Source organism: Hippocampus guttulatus, chromosome 2, assembly GCF_054856545.1.
Source record: "Hippocampus guttulatus isolate MCC_2025c chromosome 2, RoL_Hgut_1.0, whole genome shotgun sequence".
Classification (NCBI taxonomy): domain Eukaryota; kingdom Metazoa; phylum Chordata; class Actinopteri; order Syngnathiformes; family Syngnathidae; genus Hippocampus; species Hippocampus guttulatus.
The window spans coordinates 28,668,277-28,692,711 of NC_141262.1; the positions used below are offsets into that span (position 1 = coordinate 28,668,277).

The 24,435-nt window shown below is 47.6% G+C and overlaps 1 protein-coding gene across 3 annotated transcripts; it reads left to right on the forward strand.

The window, feature by feature from the left end:
- The first annotated feature begins 11 nt into the window (after positions 1–11).
- On the forward strand, positions 12–18,105 carry stim2b (stromal interaction molecule 2b). Of its 3 annotated transcripts, none has more exons than XM_086105357.1 (13): positions 12–724; positions 1,222–1,657; positions 8,757–8,890; positions 11,630–11,741; positions 11,901–12,012; positions 12,291–12,406; positions 12,511–12,688; positions 12,766–12,943; positions 13,024–13,185; positions 13,259–13,359; positions 13,449–13,687; positions 14,714–14,954; positions 16,624–18,105. In XM_086105357.1, exons 2-13 carry the CDS (start codon positions 1,498–1,500, stop codon positions 17,111–17,113), a joined length of 2,223 nt encoding a protein of 740 aa, XP_085961483.1. In that variant the 5' UTR covers positions 12–724; positions 1,222–1,497; the 3' UTR covers positions 17,114–18,105. The 3 variants fall into 3 exon arrangements, with proteins under 3 accessions (XP_085961483.1, XP_085961485.1, XP_085961486.1); XM_086105359.1 differs by having other exon boundaries at positions 13–724; positions 14,714–14,900; XM_086105360.1 differs by lacking the exon at positions 1,222–1,657 and having other exon boundaries at positions 13–724.
- The last annotated feature ends 6,330 nt before the right edge of the window (positions 18,106–24,435 follow it).

Below are 24,435 nucleotides of genomic sequence, written 5' to 3' on the forward strand. Positions count from 1 at the left end.
AAGCGCGCGCGCGTTCGCCGGCGACCTAGCAGCGATGGCGTGCGGTTCCCCATGCCGCACCGGACCTCTCGAAGCGGAGCAAATCGGAAGCGGTGGGGAGAAAGCAGCCATGTGGTTCCTTAGGAACCGGAGGAGGAAGTCCTTTTTTTCTTTGTTTATTTTTTTGTGAACAGGCAGCTTTGTGGTGAAGAGGAGGCGGATCTGCACCTACGTGTTTATACTCGACTGTACGTGGAAGTAGGGCACTACTTGACAACAACTCGCGGAGCCTGGCGTGAGGATTTTACAATCGATTCACTGACGTATCGGACGTTTTTTGGAGGGGCCCGGTTTGAACGTTTGGGATTTCTGCACATAACCCCCCCCCCCCCCCCGCCCCCTGCCGTGCACGATCAGATGCGTGATTTAGTTGACAGCTGATATCATGGGGGAGCCCGCAGCGCGCAGCTTCTGGCAAAGTACCTGTGGAGGCTGGTAGTGTCGCGCGTGGGACGTTTCCGAATCTCAATGAGCGCCCCAGAACTGCCACTTGCGTGTGAACATCTTCCAAGAGACCGATTTGGCTCATGATCCCAACGTCTTAGCCCACTGCCGGATCTTTCTCCCACCCACACGTCCACGATGTGCACCATCCCCGCGGTGCTGATCGTCTTGCTGCGTGGACTCGTCATCTCTGCGGTACTGGGATCCAAGTCGTCGGACACTGGAGATGGAGCCACCCCAGGTAAGCGCAGCTCATGTGGAATGCAAGCCCCCCCCCCCTCCCCCCCCCAAACCCCCACAGCCTTCCACACCTCCCACTGGGGAATACCCTCCAGGTTTAAAATGTCGATCCCCGTTTTCATGTAAACAATCAGAAACGAACTTTCTGTCTTGGGATTTGAATTCAATATGTTAAGTATGGACCAACAGACGTGTTGGCACAGCGCCACGCGGTTCTGATGTGTATCAGCTGGCAACCGGCCGCACTCGATCACTGGCAGGGAGTAATGACACACGTGACGGAATCCGGGGACATGGCGTAGTCAGTTTGCGGGACAGCATGGCACATCGATATACCATTTGTAAAAAGCGCCACAACATTTCAAAAGGGGATCACGGGGGGGGGGCAGAAGAACCCCTGGGCGTGACGCAAATATTGGCAGTCAAAGGTACGGCTTCCCGTCAACTCTACCTGACGTTTAAAATGCTAACCTGGAAATGTTTGCTCTCGCACTGCAGGCTGTTGGCACACAAGCATAAACTCCGTTTTGGACAGCTAACATTGACAAGAGGTGGAAGACACCTGAAAACCGGAGAAACCGGATGCCCGTCAAGGCCAGGCGAACCCTTCCCAGGATTTGTAGAATGTTGAGTGCTTCATGTCGTAGTCCCTTCATGATTTAGCAGGCTTCTCGAGTGATTGTTGTAGACTAAGATTTCACGACGCCGTGTGTGAGATTTTCAAGATATTCCAAAGAATGACATTTTGTATTTAACCAGACCGCGGTTAGCTTCATGCTAACACACAGACGGCCTAACAAAACCAGCATCACCGTTCTGGTCATCAGAAACCTTCGACACGAGGGGTCACAACACATGTTGGCGAGATTATACAGCGATGCTCGTATGCACGTCGTCTTGATCGTCTGCGAAAAGACGACGGCTATCGTTGCAGGTTGGTCTTCGGTGTTTCATCATCAACTTTGCATTTGTGGTTCGGTTGAAATCACGTGAATTGTTGCAAATTCCCGGAAGGACCGTCAACGAAACTTTTCCCAGTGTGAGATTCTGATCTGTGTCCAGTAGACCCGTGGACAAAGACGCGTCACAAAGTACCCGCCTGCCTGCCCCCCCGCCGCGGCAATTTGCGTCAGCTCCACTGCGAGAGCAGAAAGCGAGTCCTTGTGTGCCCCTGCGGACGCCCCACCCGTCTCCTAAACGGATTAAAGAAGATTAAAAAGTTGGCGCGTTTTTTTTTTTTATTGTTTTCCGGTGGCGCTTTGGAATGTTGGCGCCGTGATTGAGCGTGTTGGGGTCACGAAGCAACAGCGCCGTCCGAGGCGAGTCGGTTGAGCGGCGGCATGAACGTGGCGTCTTCCAGTTGGAGTGGTCTTCTGTGTTGAGCTGATTTGAACAAACAAAGCCCTTCTCAGTGGGTGCAAAGCGACAGCCAGTTCTTGAAGTCATCAGCCTGCAGGATGATGGTCACTTCTGGTCGGACTGCTCGTCTGGAACCGCTGCATGATGGCAAATTGAGTCACGTCGTTCCGTTTCACTCAACGCTTGCACTGTTGTTTCAAAAAATTTTAAAAAATGAGGTCAACTCGCAATATTCAGGCAACAAACTGATGGTGTGATTTTAAGTTGAGCAATTTGACTAAAAAAGTTTTGCCGTTGTGAAAATTGGCTTGACAAGAAAGACGTTTCCAGAAGTGCTGTCTCGTGCTTTGGCCCCGCAACCTCAAGACAGAAGTCAAAACAACTCTGCAAATTACTTGCTCGCTTTGTTGGACTAAAGACTAACATTTTCCCCATAAATGTCAATCATCTATATTTTTAACTCATTCACTCCCAATGACGTTTTTAAACGTCTTTTCAGACTTGGTCTAGAATTGGCTGGTACTGAATGAGTTAAGTAACTTCAATTACTAGCCCCCCATTTAAGAGAGAACAGCAAAGCAACCGAGTCGTTTGCTCCGAAACAATTTGATGAGTTGCTTTTACTAACAGTTTATTTTTGAGAGAGGGAGGGGGGGGGGGCATTACAAGGGCCAACACAGTTCTGTCAACACTTGTAAAATGTAGGAAAGCCCAATTTTGACCACAGGCAAAGCTTTGGAATATTTCGTGAAAGTGCTCAACTTAATGTTATGGAAGTTTGTTGCCTGCAAATGTTGAGTTGCTCCATCATTTCTGTATTTTGACCGTGCGGCCTTAAATAAGAAAGTGGCCTCAGTCGTCCCACTGGAGTCTTGTGTTACACAAGTATCTCTACTTCTACTTCGGTCCAGAGTCCGAGTACTTTTGCCGCCTCCGGTTTCTGCAGCGTCATGCGTGGCGCATTTCAGCATCAAGCGACTCCAAAGCCAGTCAGGTGTTTCTTCGAGCTCAACACGCAGACGATATCCCGACGTTCGGATTTATTCTTTGTCGTGTTTTAAGTGTCGCGTGTGTTCGGATTCGTTCTCTAAAGACTCATAGTGAAGGTCAGCTTTGCGTCGCCGACTTGCCTCTTGGGCGTCCCCGAAGGTGGACAGCTGCTGCTCCAGTCTCAGTCCACGGGCTTTAGGGTTGTTATTCAAGCTAACGAAGCCCGAGAGCAGACCCCCGCGAGAGTATTTGTAACGTTTCCGCTGAAGTTTTGCCTGCTTATTTTCCACCGGGCGGCAGACGAATGCCGATTTCGCACGCGCGAATTCCGCTGTTGTCAGGTTCCGGGTGGTAAAAGTTAAGTCACCGTCAACGGTGAAAGGCGGACCCCCGTCAGCGCAGAGGCAGCCGACTCTGCGGTTTCTCGACACGGAAGCGCGCCACCCCGTTGCCGGCCCCTCGTAAAAGGTGTTTATCCCCTAGTTGGCAGTGCTCGCCGTCAGGCCCCGGCTGAACCCGTCGACTATATTTCAAGACGAGAACGTTTGGCTTTGGTTTCGCCGAGGGACCGGACAAAACCTTCTCTTGATGCACCTTTCGCGTGATGCCGAACAGGAGGAAGGGGGTCCCGAAACGGACGGATCACTGGCTCCATCTTGCGATGCCAAACGGACAACAAGCTCTCCGGTGCACTTGTCATTGCTTTTATGAATTGTGACATTGCGACAGCACCTGTTCACCGGGCCCCTGAATCGGCTCTCGATTATGTGCGGCACCGCTAAGGCTCGTCACCCTAGCACGGGAAGAATCAAAAGCTTTGCCCTTCACAGACACCCGAGACAGTCGCCGCGGCCCATCTCTTTTCGAGAGTGACTTCCGCTGTCGCATGCGAATGACGGTTTACGGTGTCGTTTCGGATATGCCGAGGTGCGGTCACTTTGCGCGTGTTCGGGACTTTCCCGCCGCGTGAATGTGGTACAGCCTTCGGGGAGGTGTGGATTTCTTAGGCACGTCGCTCGCCGCCGCGCTCGTCGCGAGCGGGTCAACGAGTGCGCGGCCCGGTTTGTCGCACGCAACCGAAAGCCAAGCTGCTTCCTGGAAGCCCGTGTTTGAAGATTAAACGCTAACGGGAACGGTGATGCGGTAACTACCTTTTGATTACCGTGTCAATATTTGTCAAGTCGAATCCTGCATCTACAGCCAAACTCTGATCCAACTCGCCCTGAGATGAGGCCTGATCCCTTCCATCGCCATCGGAGTGGCAGGTACCTGGCGGGGGCCCCAAGGGGCCCCGATATGCCTAACACACCGCACAGTGGGATGACCAGGTTTACTTCCGGACCGAAAAAGTTTCCCACAGCACCCAGAAAGACTTGTGGCCGAATTCCCTGCGGCTTTTCTGTGGCGCTTAACCGGTCAACGCGGAGCAACCGGATGGCGTCTAATTCACAAAGCCCGTGAAATGCGTCACGAGCGAAGATGCCCCGGGAGAATGCCTAGAGAATGCGAGCCTCACCTCCATGCAAATGAGCTTCATCGATAAAGAGCGTCCTATCCCCAAACAACTTTGTGTGTTCGGCCCCAGGTATCCTCCCGACTCCACCTACCCGCTGTCTGTTTGATGACTTCCTCGGCTCGCCCGTCCTTCCTAAGCCGTCACCCGTCGCGCCGGCACGCATTCGCCGGCCAATCGTCAAGATGGGAAAAGCCCCTCGACAAAGAAGTGGACTGTTGCGTAATGGCTGGCGACCTCATCACGCCTCGGCTCATTGCGGCATTTCAGCAATGCCATCCAACCGGATCTGGGCACCAACATGACAAATCACATGAAGAATGACGCGTCTCTCTTTACTTTTGACCCGCTTGGTATTGCGGCTCTTCCTGTTCTCGCACCCGCGTTTCAAAGGGCCTCCCTTTTGATCTTTCCGGCCAAGCGTGCTCACGTGGGCTTGTTCTTTTTGTTCGCAACAACGAAAGATGGCTCGAGTCGCCGGCAGCGGGCTCTCCTTGCTGCCCTAACAAGAACCATGCCGTGACACTTGGACGCATTCGATTCTCTCTTTCAGCTCCCCACGGGCAACTCCTTCCGCTTAACCCTGACTGCAACTGTCTGCCGGCAAGCCTCGTCTAACGACCTCTTGTCACACAAAACTCGCATGTCAAAGACTGAAGTGCGTGTTCGACCTCGCCTCGCCTTCCCGGTCAACCCGCGGGCTCCCCCCCGGGCCGACGCGGATATGGTCAACCTCGTGTCAGGGGTGCCTGTTATTCAAACGTTCCAGCGAAAGAATCCTGGCTCGAAGGAGCATCTCCTTTTCTGGAAGCGTTTGGCTCCGTTAAAGCCGTTTCATTTTTTTCCCCCCCCTTTCAAACGCCCAAGAAAGGATGAATGATTACTTGACGGGGGCTTTGGGCATTCGGGGGGGAATGATGGTGGCAGCCAGGCGCTTCAAGTGATCAGTGGGAAAGCAAACGGAGAGGAGGCGGGCGGGGGTGGTTGTCTCCCGAGGACACGCCCATTTCTTCCATTCCATTCTCAACAGCGCTCATCCTGAACCGGGTCACGGGGAGTTGCCGGACCGGAAGGCAGACGACACCCTGAACTGGTCGCCAGTCCGTCGCAGGGCACGTATAGAGACAAACGAACGTTCGTACCCGACATGGAGTGGGAACCGATCCCACCCCGCCCGCACCCAAGTGTGGCGAGTGGACCGCTACCCCTTCGGCAACACCCTTCACACCTGTTTCTTTCCTTGTCTGATCCACCCGCCGATTGCAGCTCACGTCATATCGCGGTCGGGTTCACACAAATACTCAAAAAGGACGACCACAAGGACTTATCTATTTCACATGCACCTGTGCTGTGTTAAGAGTAGCCCTCGCAGAATTGAAAGCGTCCGGCAAAGTTGCGGGAAGGTTTGACAGGACAAGATGCGAGCTTAAAAGTTCTCTCCAAATTCCACCGCGACACGTAAAGAAATCGAACCAACCTTGTTGTTGCCGCGCATCTTTTGCTTTGTCCTGGAGGCTGACATCGCAAGGCTTTTGTTTCCCGATTCCTTTGAAGCGCTTTTTTTGTGACAGCTTGCTAAGTGAATGAGCGCTTTCTGCCGATGCGCAAAACATCCGCTAGTGCGCAAGCAAGGGGAGACCTCTGCCATTGTTGGGCTCTTACATCCTGACAAACGGGAGCCCGCCAACTTAAAAATAACTCCGTGCTTTCCAATTTTACAGTCTTTTGGGACCGGCTGTTTTGATTAGATTTTTTTTTGTGCGTGTCGCTCCCCCCTACCCCCCACCCGCCATCTCCTCTCGCGGAATGCAAGGGGTCATTCGTCGTGACTTCCTGTCACATAGTACCTCATAAGCATCCCGCGGCACACAAAAGACAAGAGGACACCAGGGAAGGGAAGGCTTGTAATGTCGTTGTTGTGAATTCCAAACGCTTGTCAGTGTAAATGACAGTTTTTAAAAATATCTTGGGATTGTCTTTCTTCTTAAGCTTCTGAAGGTATCTTCGCAAGAGTTTGGCGAACATGCGGAACAGAACTAGGCCAACAATTAAAGGAAACAGTGGTGTAATTGACATCACGGAATATGAATCCCCCCCCCTCCCCTCCCAAGCAACACACTTTTAAAGCAGTTCCCAGGTGGCTTGAATAAAGAGTCTCGGCCATTCTTTGGATAACATCCAGACTTACAGCACACTTCTGTTGCCTTCTTGTTTTTCTGGGTCAACGGGTCTTTGTGACCGTGACGATCAGGCCCCCACCACCCTCGACATTGATAACTTCAACAACCGTTCAAGTGTGCCTTGCGTAACATTGTGAGCTATTGTATGCTGACTCTGCAGCTCTGCTTACATTTAAGCTTTTCGCATCATGGGCGGGCAAACTCAGTGCTGGGGCGCTATGATGTAAATGAGGCTGACTTAACTCATTCAGTACCAGCCAATTCTAGACCAAGTCTGAAAAGACGTTTAAAAACGTCTTTGGGAGTGAATGAGTTAATAACGTTCAGAACAGATTTTCTAGCGGATGGACACGCACTCCAGAGGCACAACTATTTCTATACAAGCCGTTCACGTTTTTCACAATATGTCCCCTTGAAGCTCTTGAACGCAACTTTTATGTAAGCAAGCGATGACTCGATGACTGTCTGATTACCATTAAAACTCGGTTGAATTTAAGTACTGACAAACTGTAACTGGCTCTCGGTCATGTGTAAACAACCAAGAGTTTAAATTGATTTAGATTTAAGTTGAGCGCCTGTCTGGCCAGCAACGCAAATACCGTACAGTATTTCATATGATGTAACTCTGAACAGCCAATGCTGGATATCATGTGAAGTACCCTCATTGTGTAACTGCTCCCGTTGCTGTCGGGCAAACGATTTCGCAGCCGCCACGGTTTCACTATCAGCCATTTTAGCTCGACCGCCGACATTCTCGTCCAAACACGTGTTCAGTCAAACATCTCCTCTCGCTTCTCAAGTGAATTTCCGAGCTCCAGTCCGATACCGAAACGTGCTCAAAAGGCCGCATTTGCTCAGCGCTGAAGCGAGAACTGACACAAAGGATCACCAGATGGAAGCCAGTGTGTTTCCTGACGCAGTTCGGAAGCTGGCCTTTGACGGTATTTTGTGGCATGACCACTAAAAAGTAGACATACTAAAATGTGCTTCATAGTTAGCGTAAAACAACGATGGCAACACTTTATGTATCAAAAAAGTAGCAAACAGAAACAAAGGCCCCGCTACCTTAATGCTAATGCTAGCATCTACTGAACGACTGCTATTATTGCCGTACTGACAAACTCAAGGGAGAAGTTGAAGTACAATCATGAATCCCGTTCTAGGCAGGGCATGTCCGACTGCCGAGAAGTCTAATGGGATTCAGACAAACAAGTCACTGAAGAGTTTGTTGGTCTCAGAAACGCCACTCTAAATCTCCTGATGGCTGCTTTTCAGAAACCCCCTCAAAAAATGGGTGCGTGAATTCACCTGCTAGGGCTATCCTTGCGATTTCCTCCCCGCCCCTCCCACCCTCAATTATGAAATTGCCATTTAAGAGTGAGTGTTCACCACTTTGAGCCCAGCCAAGAGTCGATTTAAACATTTGAAGACAACCCTCGATATATATTGACACAAAACGGTGACGAATGAGAGGAGTGGTCAGGGCCTGAAGGCAAATGGATGTACCCTCATGCAAATCGGTGAACGCGCGGGAGGACGCTCATTACACAGCTCCCCACGATAAAAGTGACGACGTGACGAGTTTCACACACTTCCCGCGTCAAGGCTACCGAGAATGAAGTGTGCCGGGGCTGCCGCGCTTTTTGGCGACACGCTAGTCTTTGCCCGGTGCGTCTCCCACATAACCGCGGATGGACTGACTTTAAGCTGGTCCCACGTTCTGACAGCAGAGGTTTTGCGCTTGTGCTTGGCTCTGTTGCAGCTGAACAACGCTCATCTGCAAGGTACGCCGTTTTGGTCGGAAAACAGAGAGAAGTAGATCACGTCCACCGAACACACCACTCGGTGTCTGGACCCGCTGATTTGCAACCACAGAGATCAGGCGGTGTCGGCGCGACATCTCCCGCGTTTTTGGGACATTTTCCCGCGGTGTTCGAATGTGGTCCCTTTGGTAAACGCTGACCGGGCCCCCTGTGTGTCTCCCCATCTAGAAGACCCCTGCCTCATGGTCATCCCCCCGTGTGTGAGCGATGCGGACCGCTTCAGCCTGGTGGCCTTACGCCACATCCATAAAGAGCTGGACGACGACAACGATGGCGGCATTGAAGTGAACGAGAGCGTGGAGGTGAGTTTTGCAAATATACATTTGCCCACTACGGCCAACTCCGGTGTATGGATGTTGACGCCGACACGACATTGTTAGGATAGTGTTTAATGCTGGAGCGCCAGCAGCTGACAATAGCAGTCTTCCAACATTTGGTTGAAATCATCGAAGAGCGTGTCTCGAGTTGACACAAGAAGGCTTCCCGGCTCATATTTAGTTAGCATGCGTCTCCTCAAACTCCCTGCTTTGCTCGTGCGCTTCTGCGGGCATCCGGTACGGCTGACATCCGGGAGCTCGCTGCCCCGACGTGGCCCACTGATTTCTCAGTAATTGACCTTCTTGTAAGGGCCGCCTTTGCATCGCATGTCGCTGTGAGTGCCGGTCTTTGTTCCGTCAGCTGACAAGTCCTCACCCGTGACGGGAGTGACACCGAGTCGAAATGCCAAATGGGACCGGCCGGATGCGAATGGCAAAACAATTGCCATCGGTCGATCCCTCAAATTTGTTTCATCTCGACATACGGCAAACTACAAGGCCACAATGTTTTGACCTTGTTTCCCACTCAACTTGCAGCATGACTTTTGAAAATAAATGGATGTTAGATGACTACTTTTCTTTGCTGTCCCCGTGAGACATGGACTTTTTTTAAAAATCTCTCTTGAACTGTAAATTACACCTTCTGTACATCACAGCTAGCTTGGAGCTAGCTGTAAGGTAGCCGCTAGCTAGCTAGCTAGCTAGCTGCCAATCATTATCTTGCTATTAACTGCGGCAACGCCGTGGCCTCCTTGCCCAGTGTTTGGGTGAACTAAATGCTTGAGGTATGAGGACCTTTAATTGCGTGTTCATGGCGGCCGGTTGCTCGAAGCATTGAGACCTCGACACCCTGCAGGCGGCAGAGCCCGCTTGGAACGCAAAGGCAAATTCCAGTCGACCCGGAGTGACACGTGTCACCCGACCTGGACATGCCAACGGCCGGAAAGTTAAAGCTTTCCGGATGCGGCGACTCTTAACGGGACAACAATGGGGAAGACCTTCGGAGGAGAGGGCATTAAGCGTAGAGCTTCTCCTCGCTCCCCGCCGGTTGACACCCTACACCCGTGGAACAAAGATTCCACTGGCGTTTGCCGCCTTGGGTTCCCTCCCGCCGCCCACCCCCACCTACCGACTGACCCGAAGGCCTTGCTGGTCATTATTGTCGGGGAACATCCGCGGGCTGGACATCCGCTTTTCCGTGACCTGCATTTCAGGCATTCTTGATCGACCATGTGGGGTAACATCACGGAGACATCAGCTGGACCTTGGCGCACCAAGGTGGTTCAGGTATAACGGAGTCATCGGTTCCTGTTACCGACTGATTCTCGAGCTCAACGCCCCCACGTCGGGTGGCGTTCGGTGGCCCGCCGGGATAATCCGCACCGAGGTTGATTGCGCAAGCTCCCGCGGACTAAACGCGTTCCTCGGCATGATATTTGATCATCTGTTTGCATTTCAACTCGGGTTTATTCATGGACTTGCAAAGACAACTCCTCAAAGACCCGCCTGCAGCTTTGATCACACTGTTCTCATATCAGCCTGAGGCAACAACAACTACAACCTCTTGATGATTATTTATAGTCCCGGATTTGTGCCACTTATTTGGTGTAACGTGGCTATTCTATGAGTTCCACCCAGTAGGTCCCCGTTTGCTCCGTCTTCTTCTTGCCTCAGCATGTGTTTGTTTGCGCCTCACGTTTTCTGGCAACAGTGAGGTTGCTTGAAGCCGCTGTGCACATTGCCACGGCTCAATACGCGTTTGCAACCATACCTGAGGGATGGGGAGTGCCCAAACGGCAAAAGTGAGGATGACAATCAGCTGGAGCTGAAAGTCTTATGGAATGTACAAAACAACACGATACAACTGTGCACAGAGCCGCTTTCGCTCGGAGATGCTGGGCACGGTATCACCGGGAAGCACAATGCAAAAGGGTGCCTTTGAAATGTCATCGCGGTTGATCCTGAGATCGTTTCGTCCCTGCAATGGGACATTTAAGGGCAAAAGGTGTTCTGGCATTTCTTTTGTTGTGGCTCAGGCTTCTCTACAGGACTGTGAAGCTCCCAGCTGTCAAAAGGAGAGCTGTCGGAAAGTTAACGCAGACACAGGTGGAAGTGCAACTCTTGCTGGCTTTTCAAAGTCCCTAAAAGGCAAAAAGATGAGAAATGAGAGTGTGTGTGTGTGTGTGTGCGCGTATATGTGTGTGTGTGTGTGTGTGAGAGAGAGAGAGAGAGAGACACACACACACACAAGTCGAACACTGTGTATATCAGTGGTGGCCCACCCACGGCTCGCGAGCCGCATGTGGCTCTTTGGCTGGTTCAATGCGGCTCCCGGGCTTTCACACCACTAGCGTCGAAAACGCCTCGGCAGTGGCGCTGCCATTCAAACAAAGACGCTAAAGGCATCTCATCAATCCTGTTATTTGATTGACATTGAAGGCAACCAATCAGATGACTGAATCACCGCTCAAGCGCAAACAACGGCGCTAAGCGCTAAGCTAGTCAGCGAATTACCTCTGATTTTAAGGCAGCGGGGCCCAATACGTCGATCGCAATCGACCGGGAGCCAGCGGACTGGTCCCAAGTCGGCCGGTTGGTCCCCCTCCTGGTGTCTACTGTCAAACGCACAATAGTTGAGGAGCGGGGGAACGTGTGCTGTTAAGAAACAACCCCCCCCCCCCCCCAGAAAAGCAGATGGCAATAAATATGATCATCTCTCCTTAGTTTATAATGGAAGACATGAAGCAGCAGCAGACCAACAAGCACAGCAACCTGCACCGCGAGGACCAGCACATCACCGTGGAGGAGCTTTGGAAGGGCTGGAAGACCTCTGAAGGCAAATACGCGCCACTTTTTTTGACACCATCAGCACAGCGAAACAACTGTCACCTTGGGAGTTGTCAACCTCCGTCATGCCTGTTACCTACCGTACACGCTATTTGCTCCGGACATGGCCTCGTGAGATGATCGTATGCCTGTTTTTTCTGTCTGTTAGTCCACAACTGGACGGTGGAAGACACGGTACAGTGGTTGAAGGAGTCGGTGGAGCTGCCCCAGTACGAAAAGAACTTCCGGGACTTCCGCGTGACGGGCAACACATTGCCACGGTGAGTCGACGCTTCACTTCATTCATTTGTCTTACGGGGCAATGCCGCCATCTGCTGCTTGCAAAAGGCAGCACAGGTGTGTGTGTGTGTGTGTGTGTGAGGGGGGCGATGAAGACATGCGGATATCTTTGGCGGCCACATGGGATCGTATTCCAGCCTGAACATGCGCGTCTTAAAATAGGGCAGAGTCTTGGAACTGAGAAATGTGAAATAGGAGCAAAGACGTGCCCGAAGAACACAAGAGTCGACGGTGACGATCGTTGGACTTTGTGTTGCAGGATCGCCGCAAATGAGCCGTCCTTCTTGTCAATGCAGCTTAAGGTGTCAGACCAGCGACACAAACAGAAACTCAATCTCAAGGCGCTGGACGCGGTCCTTTTCGGGCCCCCGCTGCGTAAGTATGCGCCTGGCATTGCCTTGACCCAAGCGCGCGTGGCCTGCGGACGCTTGAAATCCCACCGCCGGCGTCCCCCCCCCCCCCCCCCCCCTTTCCCTCAGGTCCGCACCACAACTGGATGAAGGACTTTGTCCTCACGATCTCCATCGTCATCGGCGTGGGCGGCTGCTGGTTTGCCTACGTGCAGAACAAGTCCAGCAAGGTGCACATGTCCCAGATGATGAGGGATCTGGAGAGCCTGCAAAACGCCGAGCAAAGCCTCCTCGACCTGCAGAGTCGGTGAGCGGTAGAAGCACAAATAAGCAGCGGCCGGAAACAAGGCGGCTCACGTTCAAGACGGGTTTCCGTCCTTTCAGCTTGGAAAAGGCTCAGGAAGAAAACCGCACGGTCATCGTGGAGAAGCAGAATCTCGAGCAGAAGATGAGGGACGAGATCACCGGCGCCAAGAAGGAGGCCCACAGACTGAGAGACCTGCGGGAAGGCGCTGAATGCGAGCTCAGCCGGCTCAAGTACGCCGAAGAGGAGCTCGTACAGGTGAAGCCTTAAAAAGTTTGCAAAGTCGGGAGACAATTTGGCACCACACGTCTCAAGCCAAACCCGTTCAACCCGGGCAGGTCCGAAAGGCGCTCAAGCGAGCCGAGAAGGAGATGCAGTCCGAGCGGTCGCTGCCGGAAGCTCTGCAGAAGTGGCTGCAGCTCACGCACGAGGTGGAGGTCCAGTACTACAACATCAAGAAACAGAGCGCCGAGCTCCAACTCTGCGTCGCCAAGGACGAGGTAACTGTGACCGAGCGTCCTCTGGCCCTTTCTTTCTTTCTTTCTTTGCAAATGTTTCCTTTTTGGATTCCAGGCGGAGAAAATTAAAAAAAAGAGAAGTTCTGTGTTTGGAACTCTTCACGTCGCACACAGTTCGTCACTGGATGAGGTGGACCACAAGATACTTGAGGCCAAGTAAGTGCGAGGGGGATCTCAAACGTTTTTTTTTTAGTTTGGTCATATAAAGTTAAAAGGCTAGTTTTGACATGTTTTTTTTTCTTTAGAAAGTCCTTGTCGGAGGTAACGGCGTGCCTGAGGGAACGCCTGCACCGCTGGCAGCAGATCGAGAGGCTCTGCGGTTTCCCCGTCGTCAACAACTCGGGGCTGCCGAGTCTGACGGCCAGCTTGTACTCTGACCACAGCTGGGTGGTGATGCCGCGCGTCTCCGTCCCGCCGTACCCCATAGCCGGCGGCGTGGACGACCTGGACGAGGACACGCCTCCCATCGTTCCACAATTCACGGGTGAGAGCTTCGTAGGGAATGGGAACAGGGACCTGGGGGGCCGCGTATGCGGAGCGTTTGGCAGGCATCAAACGCTTGTTCAGAAAATGTCTTTGCCTCAAGCTTTCAAGCTTCAAAATTAAACATTGTGTATTCACCCAAACCGCAAAGCTTTGTTTGCCATCAATCTGGTAGCTTAACGCAAACACGTAATAATGTGAAATGCTAGAGACGGGCCAGCAAACCTAGCATCGAGACAATGAACTATTAACCTCGAAACAGCTGATACTTGAACACAAACTCTGGAACAAGTGACACACACAGGCATGTGTGCTGTATGCGCTACAAAAAAAAACTAAACAAAGCAAATATTACTGCAGCTTAGTGAATCAAGGCAAATTACATTTGTAGTCAACTAAAGCACATACCCGTGATCTTGTTAAAGTCTAGTAATTTATGCTAACACTTCATGTGAAATGTTTTTTTGGTTTGTTTTGTTTTTTTGAACATAAAACATATACAGTAATAATTTGACAGAAAATAAGGTAAAATGCATTACGCAAGCTAACAAACCTAGCATCAATATCTCCGTAATTATTAACCTTGAATCACAGCAGCGCGTGCCGCACACAGAGCATATAACGCGCACGCGCACACACACACACACACACACACACACACACACACACACACACACACACACACACACAAAATAAATAAAAAGATAGATTGAGCTAAACGCATAATTTTGTCTTCTGGAAGTCAGGTAGCTTGATGCTAACACATGTTGTGAAACACACTAAACAGGCCTCCGAACCTCGCCTTGAAATTGCAGTTGTTATTAACGTTGAAACAACACTAGGTCGCAAGCAACACACGCATAAATTTGTCTTCCAGCAGCCTAATACGAGCACATAATGTGTAAGCCACTAAACGGGCTAACAAACCTAGCATGGAAACCACACTAATTACTAACCTTGAAAGTACTGATATCTGAACACTAAAATTCTTTTTCATCTGTGACTTATTTATTTTTTTCTCAATAAGCCACGTTGATGCGGCCCCCGCTGACGCGCAACAGCAGCGCATGCCGCTCCCGCCGGAGCCTGATGAGCTCGTCGCCGTCCTCCGTGATGTCCCCGGATCCCGACCTGCTGTCCATGGCCAGCTCGTCCCTCTCCTATCCCCCCGAGGCGGACGACGAATATGTCATGTTCAGCTCGGATAGGAGGGGGTACGTAGCGGCGGCCAGAATCCCGAGGAATGGTTTGAAAGTGTGGACTCTCAGGTGTTTGATTCAGACATTTTCACTGGTGCTTTGGGGCTAAAAGTGGTGATGGTGATTCATGCATGAAGACCTCCAGGCGACGTTCGCATTGCAGGCAAATCCAAACCAGATTGCATTTTTTTCCGCTCATTTATGACCTGCCGTTGAAACAGCTCAATTCCGATTTTCTTTTTTCAAATCCGACCAAATCCTCTTTCATATGGAGGTCCTCGATCCCAAACGTGTCGGATTTTTTGCATTGCAACCGCAGTCTGAATGGCCAGGTTGCATATATCTGACCAAAAACGCCAAGATGCCAGACGGTTTATTTACGATGAGTGACGATGACATGAAGTCATCTTCAGCAGACGTGATTGAAAAGCCTTCCCTCGTTTCCTCAAAATATTTCTACCTCCTCTTCCGGCGCTCTTCTTTAGATGTGAGATGGTAAAAAGCCGATACACACCGGGCCACATTTACTTCAGCAAACGCTGAGTGACGTCGTCTCTTCTTCCGCGTATGTGGGTTTGGTTCACACACCAGACAGACTGATATCACATTTAATACAGTATGTACGTGAATGGGGCGGCCCGGTAGTCCAGTGGTTAGCGCGTCGGCTTCACAGTGCAGAGGTACCGGGTTCGATTCCAGCTCCGGCCTCCCTGTGTGGAGTTTGCATGTTCTCCCCGGGCCTGCGTGGGTTTTCTCCGGGTGCTCCGGTTTCCTCCCACATTCCAAAAACATGCATGGCAGGTTGATTGGACGCTCTAAATTGTCCCTAGGTGTGAGTGTGGGCGTGGATGGTTGTTTGTCTCTGTGTGCCCTGCGATTGGCTGGCAACTGATTCAGGGTGTCCCCCGCCTACTGCCCGGAGACAGCTGGGATAGGCTCCAGCACCCCCCGCGACCCTAGTGAGGATCAAGCGGTTCGGAAAATGGATGGATGGATGGATGTACGTGAATGCTTATGCCCAAAATGAAAAAAAAAATCGACCGAAAATGCCATATAGCTGTCACCCTTGCTTAAAGGTGTGTGTGGGGTGGGGGTGGGGAGCATAGGACAGCCGGGTTTTGTTGTGTGTTAGTGGTGATCACAAAAAAAAAGCAAAACAAAATAACCACAATTTGAATAGCTGAACCTTCAGTCAGCGTGCAACCTGCTCTCAAGACCGAGCCAAAGCCACCCACCGAGATTGGCATGCAGTTCGTGCCCTGCTGGGAGCCGGTGACACCGGCAGGACAGCTGGTCACCAGCTATCACCAGCTCCTGTCAGTGCTCCCGCAAAACGCTGGCACCTGTGGCTCAGTTTGCAGGTTGCACGACTGAACGTTCGGCTGTTTGAATCACGTTTATTTTCGTATAGCTTTTGCTGCTGGTCAAAACCAGCATGAAAACACAACAAAACCATATGGTATCTGCTTGAGTGTATTCAGAAGTGCAGTTGTTCAACACAAACCATCTTCAGATGAGGCATGGCCTAGCTTACTAGCCTAAATAACACGCTAGAACGGACGTCACGTCACACGTGGGAACCTTGCTAGCTAGCTAGCAGTTAAAGTCACTCCACTCACCTTTGGGCATTGACACAACAGGAAAGAGGCAGACACATACTTTGGGTTTCAACAGCAGCGCGAGAACCACCGATCGGCGTGACTTGTGACGTTTTGGTGTCCTCCTCCATGTCTCCCAGTGACCAGGAGGTCAGCCCCGACACGGACGCTCCAAACTCCTCGATGGGCCGCAAGCCGCCGCACTCGTACCGCAAGATTTCCCGCGAGGAAATGCTGCTCTTCAACCAGAGCTCCGAGTTCCCCACATCCACCAGCATCAGCGGGGACTCCACCCCTCCTCCTTTGCCCCCGACACCCGCCGCCAGCCCCTCTGGGCCACCGTCCACCTCGCCGTCGCCGGACCTCACTCGCGTGGCGCCGGACCTCCGGGCCGTGACCCCGCCGTCGGGGAAGGCGGCGTACAACGGCGTCCTGGAGAAGTCGCACAGCTTCGGCGTGCTGCCCGCCGTGGGCCGCTATCCGTCGCTCACCTCCCTGGACTCGGAAGGCCGCAGCGTGGGGCGGGAGCACAAGCTCCTGAGTACCTCTTCCCAGGACTCCAGTGACAACGGAGAGAAAATCAAGCGCTCCTCCTCCAAAATCAAAAGCCTATTCAAGAAGAAAAAATAAGTCACGTGCGCCGGACAAAACAAGGACGTCGATCGCGAGCTCCGACAGCTCTTCCACCGCGGTACGTAGCTCAGTCGCCAGCGGTTCGGCAAGGCCCGTCATGCCACAACCAAAGGAAATAGAGGACTGCCTTTATTTCCAAGCACACCACAACTTTGCTGACCACGGCAATCTCCATGACAAAAAAAAAAAAAAATTGTTCCCTCTGTCACATAATTTCTGGATCGAGGTGGTCCTCAGCACTTGATTTCTTGTTACCTGGAGGGGGGGGGGGCAAAAAGCTTTATTGCACTACTTCCTGTTTTTGGGGAATACAGCTGACATTTATGACAAAAGAAAAGGTCACAATATGCCACTTGAATGTTGATGCTCATTTTAACGTTGTTTGCTCATGTTAGAGATTTCAATTTTGGGAGAGGAGAGGGGAGGAGGGGGCTTCCTGAAGTTGTTGATCTGTTGTTCCCGGTTGACCTTGCACTACTCCATTGCCTTCCCTGCGTGCCGACGCCTGGTCTCTTCAAGAAGAACATCAAGGCAACTTCTTGATTTGGAGGACGCACAGGTGTGTCCGTGCCGTGATGCTGGTGCGTCTGTATCAGACACAGGAATTTTTGCTCACCCCAGTCTTACCCTCCTGGAAAAAAAAGGGTCTCGGGGTGGGCCGAGGGGGAGCGACCAGGACACAATACGGACGTCCTGGCGTGATGATGTCAAAAAGGCCCTGCCTCACGCCGTGGCTTCAACGCACTTCTCACCACTGATGGTGGCCGGGAGGTTGACGCTTTTTACGAGGTGTGCGCGACAGGATGATCAATCAATGCAATTGTTATTATTATTATTGTCGTAACGGGCTAAACAGCACACACTGAAGGAGTAAAGAGTCAGAACTGCACGGTGGGGAGAAATACAAAAGTGTTTTTGAGAACATTTTAAGTGTGAATATTTGTATACTGTAGAAGAATTAATAACAAATAAATGACAAAAAAAATGGCGGGGACAGTTGTTGAAATTTCTCATGGACAGTAAGTAAATTTTGGAAAACAATGATCAACATCACAACATCCGGAAGTGATGCTTTTTGGAAAAACGAGGTGAGTTAAAATGTGCTGCAATTGCAGCCTCCAGTCACAAGGTGGCGTCGTGGAAAAAAGATGGCCAAGTACAGCTGCGGTGTTGTTTCAACCACAAGGTATATTGCAAATGAAAGTACAGTGGTACCTCTACTTACGAACGTAAGTATCGACCATGTATCTAGGAAGGCGTTTTTAGCCAAAAAAAGCCCCCCGAACATGTCTAGTAATCCGTTTCTAGCCGAAAAAAACGACCATGTATCGTAAGGCGTTTTTCGACGAAAAAAACGACCACTTATAGTAAGGCGTTTTTAGCCGAAAAAAAAGACCATGTATAGTAGGGCGTTTTTTGCCGAAAAAAACGACCATGTATAGTAAGGCTTTTTTTTGCCAAAAAAAACGACCATGTATAGTAAGGCGTTTTTTGCCGAAAAAAAACGACCATGTATAGTAAGGCTTTTTTTGCCGAAAAAAACGACCATGTAGAGAAAGGCGTTTTTAGCCGAAAAAAATGACCATGTATAGTAAGGCGTTTTTTGCCGAAAAAAAACTGCCATGTATATATAGTAAGGCGTTTTTAGCCGAAAAAAACGACCATGTATAGAAAGGCGTTTTTTGCCCAAAAAAAACGACCATGTATCGTAAGGCGTTTTTTGCCGAAAAAAACCTGCCATGTATAGTAAGGCGTTTTTAGCCGAAAAAAACGACCATGTATAGAAAGGCGTTTTTTGCCCAATAAAAACGACCATGTATCGTAAGGCTTTTTTAGCCGAAAAAAACGACCATGTATAGTAAGGGTTTTTTGCCGAAAAAAAGCGACCATATATAGTAAGGCTTTTTTTGCCGAAAAAAACGACCATGTATAGTAAGGCGTTTTTAGCCGAAAAAAACAACCATGTATAGTAAGAAGTTTTTTGCTGAAAAAAAACCCGACCATGTGTAGTAAGGCATTTTTAGCCGAAAAAAACGACCTTGTATAGTAAGGCGTTTTTTACCGAAAAAAAACGACCATGTATAGTAAGACTTTTTTTTGCCGAAAAAAACGACCATGTATAGTAAGGCGTTTTTTGCCGAAAAAAACCGACCATGTATAGTAAGGCGTTTTTAGCCGAAAAAAAATACCATGTATAGTAAGGCGTTTTTAGCCGAAAAAAACAACCATGTATAGTAAGAAGTTTTTTGCTGAAAAAAACGACCATGAAGAGTAAGGCGTTTTTAGCCGAAAAAAGCGACCATGTATAGTAAGGCGTTTTTAGCCGAAAAACAACGACCATGTATAGTAAGGCGTTTTTTGCCGAAAAAAACGACCATGTATAGTAAGGCGTTTTTTATCGAAAAAAACGACCATGTATAGCAAGGCGTTTTTAGCCGAAAAAAACGACCATGTGTAGTAAGCCATTTTTAGCCGAAAAAAACGACCTTGTATAGTAAGGCGTTTTTTACCGAAAAAAACGACCATGTATGGTAAGGCGTTTTTAGCCGGAAAAAACGACACAGTAAGGCGTTTTCTTCTGAAAAAAAAAGACATAGTATATATAGTAAGGTGTTTTTAGCTAAAAAAAAACAAACGACATAGTATAGGCGTTTTTAGCTAAAAAAAAACGACATAGCATCGTAAGGCGTTTTGAGCGAAAAAAAACAAATCGACATAGTATAGTAAGGTGTTTTTAGCCCAAAAAAACGACATAGTATATAGTAAGGCGTTTCTAGCCCCAAAAAAAGGATATAGTATAGTAAGGCGTTTTTTGCTCAAAAAAAACGACCATGTATCGTAAGGCTTTTTTAGCCGAAAAAAAACGACCATGTATAGTAAGGGTTTTTTGCCGAAAAAAAGCGACCATATATAGTAAGGCTTTTTTTGCCGAAAAAAACGACCATGTATAGTAAGGCGTTTTTGCCGAAAAAAACGACGATGTATAGTAAGGCGTTTTTAGCCGAAAAAAACAACCATGTATAGTAAGAAGTTTTTTGCTGAAAAAAACGACCATGAAGAGTAAGGCGTTTTTAGCCGAAAAAAAGCAACCATGTATAGTAAGGCGTTTTTAGCCGAAAAACAACGACCATGTATAGTAAGGCGTTTTTTGCCGAAAAAAAACGACCATGTATAGTAAGGCGTTTTTTACCGAAAAAAACGACCATGTATAGCAAGGCGTTTTTAGCCGAAAAAAACGACCATGTGTAGTAAGGCATTTTTAGCCAAAAAAAACGACCTTGTATAGTAAGGCGTTTTTTACCGAAAAAAAACGACCATGTATGGTAAGGCGTTTTTAGCCGGAAAAAACGACACAGTATAGTAAGGCGTTTTTTTCTGAAAAAAACGACAGTATATATAGTAAGGTGTTTTTAGCTAAAAAAAAAAACACCGAAAAAAACGACCATGTATAGCAAGGCGTTTTTAGCCGAAAAAAAAGACCATGTGTAGTAAGGCATTTTTAGCCGAAAAAAACGACCTTGTATAGTAAGGCGTTTTTTACCAAAAAAACGACCATGTATAGTAAGACTTTTTTTTGCCGAAAAAAACAACCATGTATAGTAAGGCGTTTTTTGCCGAAAAAAACTGACCATGTATAGTAAGGCGTTTTTAGCCGAAAAAAAACCACCATGTATAGTAAGGCGTTTTTAGCCGAAAAAAACAACCATGTATAGTAAGAAGTTTTTTGCTGAAAAAAACGACCATGAAGAGTAAGGCGTTTTTAGCCGAAAAAAGTGACCATGTATAGTAAGGCGTTTTTAGCCGAAAAACAACGACCATGTATAGTAAGGCGTTTTTAGCCGAAAAAACCCACCATGTGTAGTAAGGCATTTTTAGCCGAAAAAAACGACCTTGTATAGTAAGGCGTTTTTTACCGAAAAAAACCGACCATGTATGGTAAGGCGTTTTTAGCCGGAAAAAACGACACAGTATAGTAAGGCGTTTTCTTCTGAAAAAAACGACATAGTATATATAGTAAGGTGTTTTTAGCTAAAAAAAAAAAAACGACATAGTATAGTAAGGCTTTTTTTGCCGAAAAAAACGACCATGTATAGCAAGGCGTTTTTAGCCGAAAAAAACCCGACCATGTGTAGTAAGGCATTTTTAGCCAAAAAAAACGACCTTGTATAGTAAGGCGTTTTTTTACCGAAAAAAAACGACCATGTATAGTAAGACTTTTTTTAGCCGAAAAAAAACGACCATGTATAGTAGGGCGTTTTTTGCCGAAAAAAACCGACCATGTATAGTAAGGCGTTTTTGCCGAAAAAACCGACGATGTATAGTAAGGCGTTTTTAGCCGAAAAAAACAACCATGTATAGTAAGAAGTTTTTTGCTGAAAAAAACGACCATGAAGAGTAAGGCGTTTTTAGCCGAAAAAAAGCGACCATGTATAGTAAGGCGTTTTTAGCCGAAAAACAATGGCCATGTATAGTAAGGCGTTTTTTTGCCGAAAAAAACGACCATGAATAGTAAGGTGGTTTAACAACAACAACAACAAAAAAAACGACCATGTATAGAAAGACGTTTTTAGCCGAAAAAAAACAACCATGTGTAGTAAGGCGTTTTTTACCGAAAAAAACGACCATGTATAACAAGGCGTTTTTAGCCGAAAAAAACGACCATGTGTAGTAAGGCATTTTTAGCCGAAAAAAACGACCTTGTATAGTAAGGCGTTTTTTACCGAAAAAAAACGACCATGTATGGTAAGGCGTTTTTAGCCGGAAAAAACGACACAGTATAGTAAGGCGTTTTCTTCTGAAAAAAACGACATAGTATATATAGTAAGGTGTTTTTAGCTAAAAAAAGAAAAACGCCGAAAAAAACGACCATGTATAGTAAGGCGTTTTTTTACCGAAAAAAACGACCATGTATAGCAAGGCGTTTTTAGCCGAAAAAAAAACGACCATGTGTAGTAAGGCGTTTTTAGCCGAAAAAAACGACCTTGTATAGTAAGGCGTTTTTTACCGAAAAAAAACGACCATGTATAGTAAGACTTTTTTTTTGCCGAAAAAAACGACCATGTATAGTAAGGCGTTTTTTGCCGAAAAAAACCACCATGCATAGTAAGGCGTTTTTAGCCGAAAAAAACAACCATGTATAGTAAGAAGTTTTTTGCTGAAAAAAACGACCATGAAGAGTAAGGCGTTTTTAGCCGAAAAAAGCGACCATGTACAGTAAGGCGTTTTTAGCCGAAAAACAACGACCATGTATAGTAAGGCGTTTTTTGCCGAAAAAAACGACCATGTATAGCAAGGCGTTTTTAGCCGAAAAAACCCACCATGTGTAGTAAGGCATTTTTAGCCGAAAAAAACGACCTTGTATAGTAAGGCGTTTTTTACCGAAAAAAAACGACCATGTATGGTAAGGCGTTTTTAGCCGGAAAAAACGACACAGTATAGTAAGGCGTTTTCTTCTGAAAAAAACGACATAGTATATAGAGTAAGGTGTTTTTAGCTAAAAAAAAAAAAAACGACATAGTATAGTAAGGCGTTTTTAGCTAAAAAAAAAACGACATAGCATCGTAAGGCGTTTTTAGCGAAAAAAAACAAATCGACATAGTATAGTAAGGTGTTTTTAGCCCAAAGAAAACGACATAGTATATAGTAAGGCGTTTTTAGCCCCAAAAAAACGATATAGTATAGTAAGGCGTTTTTAGCCCAAAAAAAACGACCATGTATAGTAAGGCGTTTTTAGCCCGAAAAAAAAAGACATAGTATAGTAAGGCGTTTTTAGGCCGAAAAAAACGACATAGTATAGTAAGGCGTTTTGAGCCCAAAAAAACGACATAGTATAGTAAGGCGTTTTTAGCCGGACAAAAACGACATAGTATAGTAAGGCGTTTTTAGCCCGAAAAAAACGACATGGTATAGTAAGGCCTTTTTAGCTCGAAAAAAACGACAGTATCGTAAGGTGTTTTTCGCCGACAAAAAACCGACCATGTTTCGTAAGGCGTCTTTAGCCGAAAAAAAACTACCGTGTATATAGTAAGGCGTTTTTTACCGAAAAAAACGATCTTACTATACATCAGCGTTTTTTTTGGGCTAAAGACGCCTTACTATACATGGTCGTTTTTTTCGGGCTAAAAACGCCTTACTATGCATGGTCGTTTTTTTCGGCTAAAAACCCTGTACTATATACGGTCGTTTTTTTCAGCTAAAATGGCCTTACTATACTTGATTGTTTTTTTTGGCTAAAAACGCCTTACTATACGTGATCTTTTTTTTTTAGCCTAAAACGCCTTACTATACATGGTTGGTTTTTTTTGTCAAAAAACGCCTTACTATACATGGTCGCTTTTCTCGTCTAAAAATGCCTTACCATACATGGTCGTTTTTTTGGGCTAAAAAGGCCTTACTACACATGGTCGTTTTTTTCGATTAAAAAGGCCTTACTACACATGGTCATGATTTTTGGCTAAAAACGGCTGACAATACATGGTCGTTTTTTTCGGCTAAAAACGGCTTACTAAACATGGTTGGTTTTTTTCGTTGAAAAACGCCTTACTATACATGGTTGTTTTTTTTCGTTGAAAAACGCCTTACTATACATGGTCGTCTTTTTTGTCGAAAAACACCTTACTATACATGGTCGTTTTTCTTGTCTAAAAACGCCTTACTATACATGGTCGTTTTTTTTCCGGCTAAAAACGCCTTACCATACGTGGTCGTTTTTTTCCGGCTAAAAACTCCTTACTATACGCGGTCGGTTTTTTTCGTCTAAAAACGCCTTACTATACATGGTCTTTTTTTAGTCTAAAAATTCATTACTATCCATGGTCGTTTTTTTTGGGCTAAAAACGGCTTACTATACATGGTCGTTTTTTTCGTCTAAAAACGGCTTACTATACATGGTCATTTTTTTCGCCTAAAAACGCCTTACTATACATGGTCGTCTTTTTTGTCGAAAAACACCTTACTATACATGGTCGTTTTTCTCATCTAAAAACGCCTTACTACACATGGTTTTTTTTGGGCTAAAAATTCCTTACTATAAATGGTCATTTTTTTTCGGCTAAAAACGGCTTACTATACGCGGTCGTTTTTTTTCGTCTAAAAACGCCTTACTATACATGGTCTTTTTTTGGTCTAAAAATTCATTACTATCCATGGTCGTTTTTTTGGGGCTAAAAACGGTTTACTATACATGGTCGTTTTTTTGGGTTAAAACGGCTTACTATTCATGGTCATTTTTTTTCGTCTAAAAACGCCTTACTATACATGGTCGTTTTTCTCGTCTAAAAACGCATTACTATACATGGTCGTTTTTTTTTGCCTAAAAA

Bases quoted from the DNA above. Each gene is read 5' to 3' on its own strand.
- stim2b (XM_086105357.1), top strand. From the start codon at position 1,498: ATGCTAACACACAGACGGCCTAACAAAACCAGCATCACCGTTCTGGTC. The intron at 8,891-11,629 runs GTGAGTTTTGCA...ATCTCTCCTTAG, and splicing joins AAGTGAACGAGAGCGTGGAG to TTTATAATGGAAGACATGAA. The intron at 12,689-12,765 runs GTGAGCGGTAGA...CCGTCCTTTCAG, and splicing joins CTCCTCGACCTGCAGAGTCG to CTTGGAAAAGGCTCAGGAAG.